At 40.6% G+C, this 16,355-nt stretch overlaps 1 protein-coding gene across 1 annotated transcript in view; it reads right to left on the bottom strand.

Annotated features, from left to right (window-relative positions):
• Slc18a1 (solute carrier family 18 member A1) overlaps positions 1-3,544 on the bottom strand; it is a 37,804-nt gene extending 34,260 nt beyond the window's left edge. Inside the window, exons 1-3 of the mRNA XM_021171026.2 lie at positions 3,421-3,544; positions 1,929-2,283; positions 661-719 (exon numbers count right to left, since the gene is read on the bottom strand). Of these exons, the coding sequence (XP_021026685.1) occupies positions 661-719; positions 1,929-2,283; positions 3,421-3,544 (538 nt within the window). The remainder of the gene's footprint in view (positions 1-660; positions 720-1,928; positions 2,284-3,420) is intronic.
• Positions 3,545-16,355: the final 12,811 nt, after the last annotated feature.

Raw genomic sequence — 16,355 nt, 5'->3', positions numbered from 1 at the left:
CACTGAGCCCCTAAAGTGGGCTTCCCCGAGGGCTTCCCCTGTGCAATACTCAGGCTCAAACATCAAGCTCATTCACCTCGCTGTATTGATTCCACCTCCATTTTATTAGTAACATCAAGCTGATACTGGAGGAGATTTGTCATTTACTTTCTGGTTTCTGTAGCAAATTTACTTTCCTAAGGTATGACCTTTAAAGACCTTAGCTGGAAAACACCAGGCTTTTGGGACTTTTCTAGTTACTATGATCCAACATCCATTTTTGTTGTTAGTCACCCTTTGCATACCAACAAAATACTATCTCTTAAAAAAATGGAAGGCTTGCAGTAAGCTTGCTCAAGAGATTAGTTACACACACATGTTTACACACACAGTCGTGCGCACACACACACACACACACACACACACGCACGCACACACACAACCCTACCTCCCCAAGTCAATGTACATATCTCTACACAGCCCTCGTGATTTTCACTGAATTAAGAATCTGTTCTCCTCTAGGAGATGAGAATGATTGCAATTAGAGGATGTGGTTCCTGTCACTATCTCAGTCCCTCAACATCTCAGCTAGCTTGTTCTCTGGGTAACTAAATCCCGCTCTGACACTACATTTACATGATAGACTCAAAGATGCTTAGTGAAGGAAAGCAAATGACTTACTTAGTGTGGAGAGAAACATGATCATAAAGCCAACAAACATGGGGATGTGATAGCCAATCCTAAAACGGAAGTGAACAAAGAAAGAGAGCATTAAAGCAGGTATTCATATAGTTGGACAGTAAAGATGGGGTTAATGTGAAAGCATGCTTTTAATATGTGAATCCATGTCATAAATAAACAAACATGCAAATGTTTGGGCCTACCCACAGACAAGGCCCAAAGTATTCTTCCCAGAAAAGGCATCTATCAAAACCTCCGGCTCACCCTAGACAAGATTTCCCGGAAGCCAGAGCTTCCTTCACACTGCATTCAGTCCGCCCCGTGCTCTCTGGCACCCCACTGCATTCAGTCCGCCCCGTGCTCTCTGGCACCCCACTGCATTCAGTCCGCCCCGTGCTCTCCGGGATCCCACACAAGGTGTGCTCACCAACTGCCAGCTGTTCACTGCTTCTGTTCTCAGCATCAATACTCACATCACTAAGAAAATGTGAAGCCTGTAACATTTCACCTATAACCTGTTATCCTCTAGGATAACAAGTTTCCACACTGCTGTCTCCCAAGGGTACCAGAGCCTTCCTTCCTTTCTCTTCTAACCACCAGTATCAGTGGTTTTCGATCCATGGGTCACAACCCTTTAGAGGATGAGTGACCCTTTCACAGAGGTCACATATCACATATTTACATTACAATTCATAACAGTAACAAAATTACAGTTACAAAGTAGCCACGAAAATAACTTTACCGTTGGGGATCACTACAACAGGAGGAACTATATTAAAGTGTTATAGCATTAGGAAGGTTGAGAACCACTGAACTATGTAACCACTGACCTATGTGAAGCCTGGGCCTCTGTACTAAGCCTGAGTCTGTACTTTGTGGATGGGACATTTTGGTGTTTGAATAAGAATTGCCTCCACAGGCTCATATATTTCAACACTTAGTTACCAGGGAGTGGCACTTTGAAAGGATTAGAAGGATTAAGAGGTGTGGCTTTATTGGAGCAAGTATGTCACTAGGGGGTGGACTTTGAGGTTTCAAAACTCCATGCCAACTCCAGAGTCATTCTTTCCCTCTCTGCTTATCGATCAGGATGTAGTTTTCAGTCACTGATCCAGTACCAATAAGCATGCTGTCACACTTCCTGCCATGATGATACTGTACTAACCTTCTGAAACTGTAAGCAAGTCCCAAATTTAAATGTTTTGTCATAGTGTCTCTTCACAGCAATAGAGCAGTGACTAAGACAGAAAGTGTAGCTACTGAGTTACCTGTTCGTAAGAGGTCCTACAAATGGGTTAACCAGAAGTTGCATCAAAGCCTTTGAAGCAAATAGAATCCCAATCCGGACGTTTTCTTCTTCCAAGAACTCTATCCCTTGCAAGCAGTTGTTTTTAGGTACTGAGCCAGCTTCGGTGACTGGAGGAGGGATGGTACCATTTGTCCATGCTACACGAAAGGGTACATGCTCTTCTACAGTCATGGTGGTGTTGTCAAAGAAGGAGAAGGTGGTAGAGAAGGCAGGAGAGGTGAGAGCTTGCTGGGAGCTTACAGAAGGACCCCTAAGCAGAGAAGAGTTGATGTCTTTGAACTCTGTCGCATACAGGAAGGTGGGCACAATGGGCACTGAAAATCAATGGCAGAATGTGAGGAAAGTCAAGGACAGAGATTCTTTTTCTATTACTAAGTCAAAGGAATTATTCTGAGGTCCAAGTTTATGTAGAAGGAAGTGACATTATTTAAAGCCTAATGAAGATGACACCGCCCAAATCTTCCTATTCACTAAAGGACCAAATTCTATCCATTATTCAGTTAGTGTTCATGAATTTTTGTCATCCTTACTGGTTAATTTCCATCCTTACTGGTTACTTCTATAGTGTATGACCTGGGCATCAATGCTTGATACAATCTGTAATGATTTTTCACAGATGGGGGTAAAATGGGAAAAAATAGAGTAACCCAATGCACATACTTTATATATGCATATTCACTGATAGAATGTACACATTCCAGCTGAAGTACAACAAAGAGGTTCTGCCTTTTGGAAAAGAACCTACCAGGATGCATTGATGTCAAGACTTAATAATCTCTATGGAGGAGTGGAATGTGTATATGTATATTTCCCTTTAATGCAAAGATTCCGTTATTTGCAACGTCAGTGTTTGTGAGAGCTTTCTAATCATAACCTTATTGAATCACAAGAAATGAGGATTGACTATATTGTCAATAAGTCATAAGAAGCCTCTTCTATAAAGCATATATTCACGCAGGAGGGACAACATGCTAGAACTTATGCACTTCTGTAACGTAATGTAAAATTAATGAAATATTAGCCAGAACATTATGTGAGGCAATGAACTGCAAACGAGGCAGGGCTTGGTAAGGACTTGGATGTCCTATGTTTGCAAAGAAGAGGCTGGAAGAGCATCACAGAAAAATAAAGCTCACTGCCCCAGGTGACTCTAGAGTCATCAACGACCATGGAAAACAATGGTGAAAACATGACATCCTGGCTTAGGTCTTCTCTTCCTGACTGGTACTTATGAACTTGTTTTTGTTTAGAACTCTGGAGTCATTAGTCTCAAGTCTGACAGCCTTCAGACCCTTCAGCCTACAATTCCCACCAATCCTCAACAACCTCCATGCCTTTTCCAGATGAAAAAACTTAACACGTTTCTGCTCATTGATGGAATCAAACAGGGTCCATGATGCCTGCTGTGACCCAAAGCAGACACACCCACAGCACAAAAGCCCCACACGTACCCACCACAGTGAGCAGCATATTGTCCAGGAGTAGAGCCACAAACACCACCACCAACACCAGCTTCCGGGACTGCCTCCCTTCCTTCAGCAGCCGCTGAGGAGCACCCAGAACAACCTGGAACATGGCAAGGGCTGCAGGAGGCTGGGCTGGGTAGGTATTGGGATGGCGGGGGGCCTTCTCCTCCGGGTGCTTAGGAAGGCCCCTTGACAGATGTGGTCTTCTGTCACCTTTACAAGAGAAAGGGAAGTCTGTCTGGTGTAGTGAAGCTCACTGTTCAAATGAAAAGCATGAAGGGCTATAAGTAGCACACGAGTTTGAATTTTTCCTGCCTCTTTGTTCATTTCTTATATAATCTCAATAATTCACCATTTCCCACAATGCCTTCCAGAGAAGTTTTGCTGTCCAGAGATTTAGGTCTGAAATTACAACTACTGCATTAAATAGACTCTACAGATGAACAACAGCCTTCTTGTTTCTCAACTGTCAGACACCAGTCTCTCATCTGAATAGGGTAGACATCTCCTGAGCATCTGTTCTCTCTTCCATTCTAAGTTTTAGATAGTTTTTATTTTAAAATATTATTGTAAAAGACAACTTCTTGAATCAGGCATGACAGTACACACCATAATTCCAGCACTTAGGAGGTGAAGTCAGGAGAAGCATACGTTTAGGGCCTTGTCTGTACTACATAGAGATCCAGGTCACAGCTACACCACAAGACCTGGTCTCAAAAATAAAGTAAATACAAATAAAAGCACTTTTATGACTATGCAAAAAAAAGTCTTAAGTTTATCACCACTCAAAAATATTAGTGTAGAAAACTACAGTTTGCAAAAATACATGCCCCACTATCTGTCCACTGATAAGCATTAAGCAAAAACAAAACAATTTTTAAAAAAAATCAAAGACTCAGAAGCTAGAGAGATTTGTCCTGGGTCTCACAATTGATGTCACATGGAGCTAAAGATCCCAAGCTTCATAACTTGTATATTTCCACTCTATGATTTCTGCGGATGTACGATGTTAGAAGTGCTCTTGGTTTTGTAACTAAGCTATAGAACCCTGTTCAGAGAGGTGCACTGCTGTGTAATAAGCTATTAACTCTCACAATGAGTTTCCCTGGTGGACTTCTCTATCTGTAGTTTCACGTTTAGGAACCTGTATCATACATTACAATCATGTCACAGTTGCTCTTCTAACCTCAGAGAATCATAATTTCTCAGAGGATTTCATTTTTATGAGGCTTCTATTACAGTGCCAAAAATACCAATCATTTAACATTAAAGTGGTTTAGTATCATAAAATATATGATATGTACATGGTGCTGTATTCATAGCCTGACATGTGTATGTAAAAATGAAGTATGCTTCTGTGATACACTACAGCTTCGACAACGATTCTTTTCTTTGTTGGGTGGTTGTCGCCAGGGTAGAGGGCAGGTATGAGGGGACAGGGAGATGAGTGGTATTGGGGTACGAGATATAAAATTCACCAAAAAAGCAATTAAAATTTTTTAAAGAGTTTTTTTTTAAGTGTGCTTATTTTTAAGACTAGGCTCACGTTCAAGTGCTGGTGACTTATAATCATGACTTTACTCTTTACCTGGCTTATCATTTTCAAATAATTCTATGGTGAGCCAGTTTCATAATACAAGCAGTAAATAATTTTGAGTGGTTATCTCTAGGATTAAACATCAGCCTCAAATGGTAGAAGTCTCCAGGCACCAAGCTAGTATCGTCTAAGCCCAGGTCCAGAAGAATATCCTCCATGCTATAGTTCAAGGAGTAAGCTCTCAAGTGAACCAAATTCCTGGATAGCTCTGAACCAGGAATCACATATAAGTGATCTGAAACCCTCCCTTTCTTTGTATAATAAGAAATTTCAAACTACAAACTTACTTAAGACACATAAAAATCAAAGTAAGATATGACTAAAAAGAAAGCAACAAAAATGAAAAGTTGTTAAACAGAGTAAAAAAAAAGTAGAGTTAGACTAAACGAAAAATAAGACAATGTAAACATGACACAATGAACATACAACAAACAAAATAAACATAAAATAAAACAACAAAAATGGAACAAGAAATCTGTCAAGCCATTCACAGTAAACTCAACAGTCAAAACCCCCTAACAAGAAAGAGAAATTTTAAGGCAGAATTAAACTCGTCCAGAAAGAGAAGACAAATCTTACCTTACAGCTCGTCTTGATGTGAGGCACTCCGAGAGGAACTGGCAGCTGTTGGCAAGACAGCGGAGACTCTGTTCTCTGAAAGTGGATGTGCTGATGGATTTATTGCTGCCTGTTATCTAAGGACAGTGTGTGTGTGTGTGTGTGTGTGTGTGTGTGTGTGTGTGTGTGTGTGTGTGTGTGTGTATGCGTTAAATCTTTGTCCACAAAGATTTAATTGGAACCTCCAACAGGTTTCATTTAGACCCTTAGCTCTCTGCATCAGAGGCAGACAGGGCCAGGGCTGGAGAGGACAGAGGGAGTGTATTTTTCCTAAGCAAAGAGGCTCTGGGCTGTGCTGGTTTTCATCTGTGCTTATCTATCACATTACTCTTTTAACTCTTGCCTAGATCTGAATGCAAACTAGAACGTCAGATAGAACCAGGGTGCATCTCCTTCCCTTTGCTTTTTAAAGATGGATCTTGTGCTCTAATTCTTTCCTTAAAAGTAATAAACTGTGAGACATTTATATGAAGAAAAGATAAGTGCTTACTGTTCTCTAGCCATAAATCCTAATATTTAGGGCTGGGGAGATGGCCGTATAAAGACCCGAGTTTGATTCCTAGTACCCATGAAAACATTTTAAAAAGTGACAATACAAGCCTGTAATCACAGCATGGAAAGGATGGAAAGAGGCTTCCTGGGACTTTCTGGCCAGCCACTATAGGTTTAAGCAGCAACCTCTAGGTTTAGTAAGAGAGGGTCTCAAAAAATATGAAGACTAATTGAGGAAGACATCCAACATTGATTTCTGGCTTCCACACATATGTGCACACACATGTATTTGCACATGAACATGTAGAAGCACACATAAATATACACAAATCAAACATCTGTGGTCTACGTACAGGCACAGACTTTTCACTGTGTCCCCTCATCCTAATCCTACCTCAATGCTGGCACAAAATAGCCTCTTATAAATCTTTATTATAGGGTGACTGGATAGGTGGCTACAGGACAGACAGCACTAACTGAGGGATATTCAGAGGCACCATAGGTCTGTAATGCATGAAATATCTTCAGTGGGACATTGAATGTAAAGTTTACAAAGAGCTAAATAAGATGGATGAACAAGAGTAACAGAGTTCTCCTATTATAAGCTATCCTAATTATGTGAATTAACTTGGAGGATTGATTTAGGGCTAAAAAGAGGAACGAGCTTGAAAATGTAAAGCGAGAGAGAGAGAGAGGGAGAGAGAGAGAGAGAGAGAGAGAGAGAGAGAGAGAGAGAGAGAGAGAGAGAGAGAGCGCAAAGTCACTAAGGAAATGTGTCATTCCTGTGGATTCTTTGAATTTAGTAGCACAAACCAGCACACATTTGCTGTTGTACAGTTCTGGAGGTCAGAAGTCCACACAGCTGTGTCTGGGTTAAAATGAAATTATCAGCTGGGCTTTGTTCATTCTGGGGCTCTGAGTGTTGTGGGTCCACTTAAATCCAACATGTATCCCACATAACTCAAACACCAGTCCAATGCAGATGACAAAAATGTATTGTAATCAAGCCACTACTGATTGGTCAGAGCTGGAGAACAGACTCAGAAGCTTAACTGTGACCCTGAAGGGACAGTGCACATCATATTTAAGGGATAAAACCATAGAGCTAGGGGCTAGCGAGGTTTAGCATTTTCCAATCCTATTTTGACATAAAGAGTTGAACAAGGGAATTTCCATCAGTCAGGATAGGAGTTGGTCCCTGGGCCTGGGAACATGATCTGGTTTGACTGTACTAGCAAGATGGAGAAGTTGTCCACGAGATGTCTGGACTCACTCAGACGACTTTTTCCTCACAATAGAAGCTGTCCAGCTATTGGGAAGCTCCCCTAGGGCCTGGGACCTTGAATTTAATTTCTCCCTGTGATTAAATGGGGTATGAAAAGTAAATAGTAGTGCTTAGATTAAATTTCTTTTGCTTGTTCCCAACACTAGAGATAATTCAAGAGGCCACCTACAGATCTTGGCTCCTAGCTTTTACCTTGAAAGCCAGTAGCACATGTTGAACTCTCCCTGACCTTCTCTTGCAAGAACCTTTGTGGTTATACTGAGTACACCCAAATAGTTCAAGGTCCTGACCCCAGGACCTTAAAATAAGATTCCCTGCATCACCTGTATATTTTAGCACGCAGAGAAACAGTCACAGGTTTGTGACTAGGATGTTAGCATCTCTAGGTGCCGTTGCCCTATTATCATGAGATGTGGGGAGCAAAGCACATGGGCTCCCCAACATGCTTCTACACTTGTGTCTGTAAGAATAAAAGGGACTATGGTTGAACATTAGAGAGATGTATCAGTAAATATATTTTCTAGTTCTGGGCAAAAGGCCTTTTGGGGGTCCAGTTGGCACTTCTGCCAACATGTTCCCTGGCAAGTGTACTTTACATTCTCTGAGGGTTTGGGCATCTCCTGCAGAGCGCAGCTGTCTAGTAAAGTATGCTCTCATGGGGTTGGTAGAGCACAGAACTATCCTAACTAAAGAAAACGTGTAGATACCACCAAAATCAGATTGCCCCCAAAAAGTATATGAAAATGATGATTTAGGGAAACGGAGGGCTTAAGGGGGCAGGTATGGCTAAAGAATGACCATACTTTACATTAGCAGAAATAATAGCAACAATGACAACCACTGTGAACTGCATACTCCATTTTCAGCATATTGCTAATACATAGCCATGCTATATGCAATATATGTTATATTTTAAACATGTGAATACATTTTTCAGTGGCAGTGCTTGTGTTCATAGCCAGGACAAGTGAGTCTTTACAGAATAATGGTGATAAGCACAGGAATGAGTCCTTTTCTTCTTTAATTGAATTTTTTTCATCTATGTGTGTGTATAGGGGTAGAAGTCAGTAGACAATCTTGGGTGTCAGTCCTCCTGTTCTACGGTGTTGAGATGAAGTCTCTGATTGGACAGTATACTTACTCACCAGGCTGGCTGGCCAACGAGCGGGGCTAGTGAATTCAACTCAAGTCATCAGCTGTGGCAGCAAGTGCCCTTACCACTGAGCCATCTAATGTGCTCTAAGATATAAATTTGTGTGCACATTTTCGGGCACACACACTCTTTTCAAAAGGTAAAAGCAACCTGGTGCCTTCCAATGGATGAATGAACAAGTGCATGTGATAAGTACTCACAATGAAATCTTATCCATCATGGATTAATCTTGAGAGTATTATACTAAAAGTATGTCATTCACCAGAGGAAAAACTCTTTATGATTTCATATGAGGTTCCTAGAATAATGGAATTCATAAAAACAAAAGCTTCATGTTTGCTAGGATGTGGGGGAAGGAGAAATGGGAAGTGGTTCTTCAATGAGAACAGAGTTTCAATTTCACAAGATGAAAAGTTTCTAAAGATCAGTTGAACCAATGTCAACACATTTAAAACTGAACTGTATATCTAAAAATGTTTAACATGGGGGCTGGAGAGATGGCTCTTCCGAAGGTCCTGAGTTCAAATCCCAGCAACCACATGGTGGCTCAAAACCATCCATTATGAGATCTGATGCCCTCTGGTGCGTCTGAAGACAGCTACCATGTACACAAGCGGGGCCAACCAGAGCAAGCCAGGTCGACTGGAGAGAGCAGAGGTCCTGAATTCAAATTCCCAGCAACCACATGACGGCTCACAACCATCAGTGTATCTATAGTGTACTTGTGTACATAAAATAAATATATAAATAAATCTTTAAAGAGGAAAAAACGTTTAACATGATAGGTCTTGTCTCTTTTGATATAGACTTTTAAATTTTTTTAAGTACGTCATGATTATATATAATATATATTTGATTATCTACTGAGAAATATGTACATATCCATATTTATACACATATACATATAGATGTATATATACATCTACTAAGAAATACATATACATAGAGCATAATGGCTCACATCTTATCATCTCAGCACTCTGGAAGCTAAGGTAAGAGGATATCCATAAGTTCAAAGCAGCCTGGTCTACATAGAGAGTTCTAGGACAATCTAGGCTACAGATTAAACCTATGTCTCATCAAACAAGATGGAAACTAGTCCCAGCTAGTCTCAAACTCACAATCCCCCTGCCTCATCCTCCCAAGAACATGATTGTACATCTTAACTTTACATATTTTCCACATCACAGTGGAAAATTAAAGCCTAAAGAGTAACCAGTAAAAAGCAATAGTTCCATATAGATATAGATATTCTGGTCGCCTCTAGGTCCTGGCAAAGAACTGTTTCTAATCAGAGCTAAGTAGAAGGGTGAGGGTCTCCAACTGTGTTTCTATTCTTCCCAGTTTAAATGGCTGGCAATTGGGACCTTCAGACAGACAGCTTTTTCTCTGTTCATATATACACATAAAACAATGACTGGAGCTGAGGTTGACAGGGCCTGCCACAATGGATGTCCTGTGACTCAGATCTGTAGGGTGTTTTTGTTTCTCATTACTTCCTGTTTCCCTTAGCTGTTCAAATATTTAACAATCACTTCATAATTCCTCTTACTTAGTAGACATCAGAGTCACAGGCCCAGACTATAGAGGCATGGTTCCAAATATATAACTTTGGTTCTGAAGTTACGTCCAGGTTTCTGAAAAAGAACAGGGATATTTAAGGGGAGAGGCTGTAACTTTCTATGGCTGTGGTCTTTATGACACTGAAGAACCTATGGAATAGTGTTGTCTCCAAAGGGTAAGGATCACTCTATGTGAGAGAAAATCAGGTACGTTAACATGCCCAAATTCAAAGCCAAGCATGACAGCATACATGTATAATCTCAACTCTAGGAAAGCTAAGGCAATTCCATGCTCCCTTTATCTCTTTTGCATAGTGAGGACCTTTCCTTTCTTCTATGGTCTCCCTACTGCTTGGCATGCCATTCAAAAGACCTCTTTTACTTCAAGAGCTAGATTTCTTTCTAAATTCAAATAAATTTTATTTATTTATTTATTTATTTATTTATTTATTTATTTATTTAAAGGCTTATTGATTTTAATTATATGAGCACACTGTAGCTGTCTTCAGACACACCAGAAGCGGGCATCAGATACCATTACAGATGGTTTTGAGCCACCATGTGGTTACTGGGAACTGAACTCAGAACCTTTGAAAGAGCAGTCAGTGTTCTTAGCCGCTGAGCCATCTCTCCATCCCATTGTATTTATTTACTTATGTGTGCATTTGTGAGTATTTATATGCATGAAAAGAGAATATATGCACTGTGCCTGAGTGTTGAGGTCAGAAAGGAGTACTGACTTCCCTGGAGCTGGAGATACATGCAGTTATGAAATAACTCTTCCTTTAAGGCAGGGTCTCACCCTGAACCCAAAGCTCCCCATTTCTCAGATAGTCTCAGACTGGTCTCTTCCAAGCTGGATGTCTTAGTTAGGGTTTCTATTGCTGTGATGAAAAACCATGACCAAAAAGCAAGTTGGGAAAGAAAGAGGTTTTTTTGACTTATACTTCCATATCACTGTTCATCCTTTAAGGAAGACAGTATGGCAGGAACTCCAGCTAGGAAGGAACCTGGAGGCAGGAGCTGATGCTGAGGCCATGGAAGGGTGGTATTTAACTGGCTTGCTCCCATGGCTCACTCATCCTGCTTTCTCACAGAACTCAGAACCACCAGCCCAGGTGTGGCACAACCCAGAATGGGCCCTCTCCCATCAATCACTAATTAAGAAAGTGTCCTATGGGCTTGCCTGTAGCCAGATCTTATGGAGGCATTTGCTTGAGGTTCCCTTCTTTTCAGATGACTTTCACTTGTGTCAAGTACATAAAACTATCCAGGACGCTGAGGTTAGGAGTATGTAGGGGGATAACATCTTTATTGCATGGGCAGTAACATCTGAACCCTGGTTCTCCTGGCTGCAAAATGTCTTAGCCACCTAGACATTTTTGCAAGTCCCAAGTCTTACAATTCTCAATGCCTACTATTATTCAGATCATCGAAGCACAGTTCATCAGGGCAGGACTGTATGGTAGTGACTAATCCACTTCATGGCAGCTGAGAAAGCTATGACCACCTATACTTTTTAAGGGCATCCCCCCCCCAATGACCTAACCTCCTTCTATTAGACCCTACCTTTGAAAGTTCCCCAATTTCCCAGTGGTGTCACAGGCTGGCCTTCAAGATTTTGTCACAGAGGCTTTTGAGGAACACTTGCATAGCAAGTATATGTTATTGTTTCTATTAATATTACTGAGGTACCACAGGCCCTGAAGAAGACTCACACATTTCCAGAGCCTCTTTGCTAAAGAATGAGAGTGAAGAAACACCATCTTCCATGTGGACCTCAGTTCTGAAACCCACATATCCTGGGCAGTGTAGGCAGAATTTTATCTATAACAGTTGGACTCTCAGCTTCAACAATGGCTCCTTATAGAGTTTGGTCATACACTAACTATGGAAAATTGACCATCCTCATACCACTGGACAAGAGATACAGTGGAGACTGGTGTAGATAGTGTGACTTTACTGGAGTGGGAAAGGGGAGGTCACTTAAGAACAATTCATATGTATTCTCTAAATTCAGTTCTCATCAGACTCACTCCTAGTATGTACACCTTTCAATCCTTACTAGGAAATAGAGGGAAGGGATCCCTTTAGCCATCAGTATGGGTCTGAATTATGCCATTGAGCAACTATGGGACTGTGGACAGCTTTTTGATTTCTGTGTGCCACTGGCTGCTAACTTGTAGAGTTTTTGTGGAAAGTCAATGAGTTAAATTAACAGCAAGCAATTAGCAGGCAATGGTGAATCATGTGTTTATGGAGACAGAGGCAGGAGGATCACTTGAGTTCCAAGGCAGCCTGGTCTGTATAATGAGTTCTAGGCCATCCAGGGCTACACAGTGAGACCCTGTTTCTAACAACAAGCATTTAAAAGAGTATGTATGTTATAGGTCTCCAGAACTTAGAACAACAGAAGCCATGATGGAAGTACTATTCTGGTCTTGGAACCAGCATGTAGGCAACAACACCTGCCAAAAAGGAAAAAGGAGAGAGAACAAAGACCATGGAAGTCCATAGTTCTGGGAAAGTCCCCAAGTGTACTACCCTTGTGTTTTGTCGTCTGTAGTTCTGCTTTGAGCTAAGTGTTCTTGCTAACTGAGATTTGGTTTTTATGCTTAAAAGCTCATCCTGGGAAAGGTTCAGGACAGTCCTTGGATGCTGAGAACCCAGTGTAGTAGATGGTAGGCTAATAAAAGATTTTTCTGTTGGCTTGAACCTGTGTCTGAATTGTCTCTTCTGGTGGGTCCCTTACAGCACCTGGGACATAGTAGGCATACAGTACTATGTCCCGAGGACTTAATTATCCGAAAAACATGAAGACATGGATTCTGCTCTCCAGAGCCCCTCTATTTGTGAAGAGAATTTCCAAACATTAAATTCCCTAAGTAAATTCCCCTTCAAAGGGCATCACCTTCCCTGACCACTTTAGAGCTGTTACTTCTTGCTCACCAGCAAGAATTTACAGATTGCTCAAGACTCAATGCGAAATGCCCATTCCTTCCCATTTACATCGGCTCCAGATTCTTTGTTTATTTGTTTTGTGGTTCGAAGTGCTGGAAATGGAACTTAGGTTTTTGGTTTGTTTTTTGTTTGTTTGGTGTTTTGTTTTGTTTTGTTTTGTTTTGTTTTTATCTACTAAGCAAGGGATCTACCACTAAGCCCTAGACCCTCTTTTCCAAATACTAACTGAAACAAGTATTTCCCCTCTCTTTCGGGCCTTGTTCAACAGTAGGGACTTAAAAAAAAAAAGGTACGCAACCTAGCATTTCATTTTACAGTGTTTTACATGCTATCTCTGTAGGATCCTACATGGTTTTCTTGTCTCCATTATTTAGCCTTGTGTTCCTTACACATATTGTACTGAAAGTAATGCTATCTTTGCTTTAGAGATATGGCATGGGCACACAGACATAAGACTGGTTAATGGTGAGCCTGGCATGTTCCATCTAGCCTGGTATAATGTATTTATGGCTCAGAGCAATAATGAATGTGTCCTTCAGTTCTCTGGAGTTTCTCCAGTGACCACACTATTTTGAATTCATTACCATTTGCTTTCAGAAGGCATCATTTGAATGCTTTTGATTCTCTGACTGCATTGCAAGTAAGCTAAGGGGGGAAAAACCTTTCATAGTTCTAAGATTCAGACTTAGAGACAATGCAGATCATGACCATGATGGAAAGGCAGAGATGATCCAAATTAGAATGTCTCTGGAGCTTTGCCTGAAAATCCCAGATGCTGTAATAACAGTTTATTGCTATCAGAGAAGGGCTTTTTAGCAGATTCTAGGTGAGAGCCTGGGGCTTGTATTCTCTCTTTGGATCAGATGCACTCACTCATCTTAGAATTAATTTGATGTTCCAAAATTCCTCGTTGATAATTTGCATCTGGGGTCTTTGTAGATTGATCTGAATTTATACAGAAGAGCTAGGCAAAACATGTGTGCATGGAAGTTATGGAGTCAACAGGCATTGCTTACAGTCTAAGAAGCTCAAAGCACAGGGAAATCACTTTACTTTCTGAGACTTCTGTTTCATCAACTGCAAATTGAAGAGAAATATCTTGTATTTCTCCTTTCTAAAAATCTAACAATTATAAATTAGTCCTCTAAAAAGGACACTCACATAAGGAAACTCAGTATTTTACACCTGAGTGGTATTTTCCATTAAATAAAGAAAGATTCACATTCTATGGGGAAACTTTAGTCACTGGCATGAGCTCTTCTTGCCTTCCCTTCCTTAATTTTTCTTCCTCAATAAATATTTGCAATGAAATACAATTTCACATTTGTACCAGAGTTGCTGGTGCTACTAGCCTTTTTCTTCATTTTAAATCCTTAAGAAAAGCAAGCCCAGAGGACCATACTCATAATACCAGCTTTGGGCATTGGAGACAGGTGGATCTAGAGTTCAAGGCCAAGCTCCTTCTACAGCTCCAGAGTAAAGTTGAGGCAAGCTGGGTCTTCAAAAGAGTGTTTCAAAAAAAACTAACTAACTACATTCTTAAAAGATACATTACGTAAACTATTTCCCGTTCACAGATGGCAAGTGAGAGACAGAGGGAACTGATGGTTGTCCCAAGGTCACATTGTGTACTCAAACAGACAGTCAACATTGAAGCCAGGCTTGCTGACTCCAAGTTTCCTGCTCGGGCCACATTCTCTATGGCTGGGCCAGTTACCCTCGCAGTCCTGAGGTGTAAAGGAAGTAAAAGAAGTCACCTGTGTAGATGGTCCTGTACCCATGCACATACAAGCAGCACAAAGTTGACTCGGTAGACTTAAAAAAAAAAAAAAAAAAGGACATGAACTTGGGAGGGATAGAATGGCAGGAGATGGAGTAAGAATTGGAGGAAAGAGAATTGGGGAGTAGATTTGATCAAAATGTATTATACACATGCAAAAACTTTCCAAACAATAAAAAGTTTAAAAGAACTACATGACTGGGCTGGAGAGATGGCTCAGTGGGTAAGAGCACTGACTGCTCTTCCGAAGGTCCTGAGTTCAAATCCCAGCAACCACATGGTGGCTCACAACCACCTGTAACCTGTAATGAGATCTGATGCCCTCTTCTGGTACACCTGAAGTCAGCTACAGTGTACTTGTGTATAATAATAAATAAATCTTTAAAAAAAAAAAAAAGGTACTGACTGCTCTTTCAATGGCTCCCAGCAACCACATGGTGGCTCACATCCATCTGTAATGGGATCTAATGCCCTCTTCTGGTGTGTCTGAAGACAGCGACCGTGTGCTCATATAATTAATATAAATAAATAAATCTTTAGAGAATTCGCTTTTTAAAAAAGAACTATATAGAACTCACTGTTTACATTCAATCACCTCTTTTAATACTTTCAGCAATTTTATCGAGGGTTGAAGGATTGTTACATAGGGAAGTGAGATGCACCCAAAGTAGACTTAGGTAACCTGGCTACATTTACTTCATTTGTAACACCAGCTGACTGACTTTTAGTTGAAATGCTTGGGAGCAGGAATGCTTTTCAAATTTCTTATTTTGCCTTTTTAAAAAAATATTTTATTTATTTTATGTATATGAGTACACTGTAGCTGTCTTCAGACACACCAGAAGAGTGCATCTGACCCCATTAGACTGGCCTTCCGTAAGGTTTATAACTTATCATCAGTGAGCCACCATGTGGTTGCTGGGAACTGAACTCAGGACCTCTGGAAGAGCAGACACTGCTCTTAACCACTGAGCCATTTCTCCAGCCCCTCAAATTTCTTTTTAAAAATTGTGAAACATTTGCATTTACATAATATGTCTTGTATATATGCTGTAAGTCTATAGATAAAACTCATTTATATTCCATACATACCTCACATATATAGCCCAAACAGAATTTTATAACAATATAGTAATTGGGCTGGAGAGGTGGCTCAGCGGTTAAGAGCACTGGCTGATCTTCCTGAGTTCAATTCCCAGAACCCACATGTGGCTCCCAACCATCATAATGGGATCCGAAGTCCTCTTCTGGTGTGTCTAAAGACAGTAACAGTGTAATCACATACATAAAAATAAATAAATCTTTAAAAACAAAACAACAATATAGTAATTTTGTGAATGAGGCAAAGAGCCGTGCTTCCCAAACTGATAAGTTATAAACCTTACCGAAGGCCAGTCTAGACATCCTCTTGTGTATTTATCAACAAATCTATGGGGAACTAACACAAAGAAGTTTTTCATTGTGTTGCTCTA

The sequence above is a fragment of the Mus caroli genome, unplaced genomic scaffold (assembly GCF_978045245.1).
Source record: "Mus caroli unplaced genomic scaffold, Mus_caroli_1 scaffold_10, whole genome shotgun sequence".
In the NCBI taxonomy this organism is placed as follows: domain Eukaryota; kingdom Metazoa; phylum Chordata; class Mammalia; order Rodentia; family Muridae; genus Mus; species Mus caroli.
The sequence above is the reverse complement of the archived record's forward strand: the minus strand, read 5'-3'. Positions and strand labels throughout refer to the sequence as shown.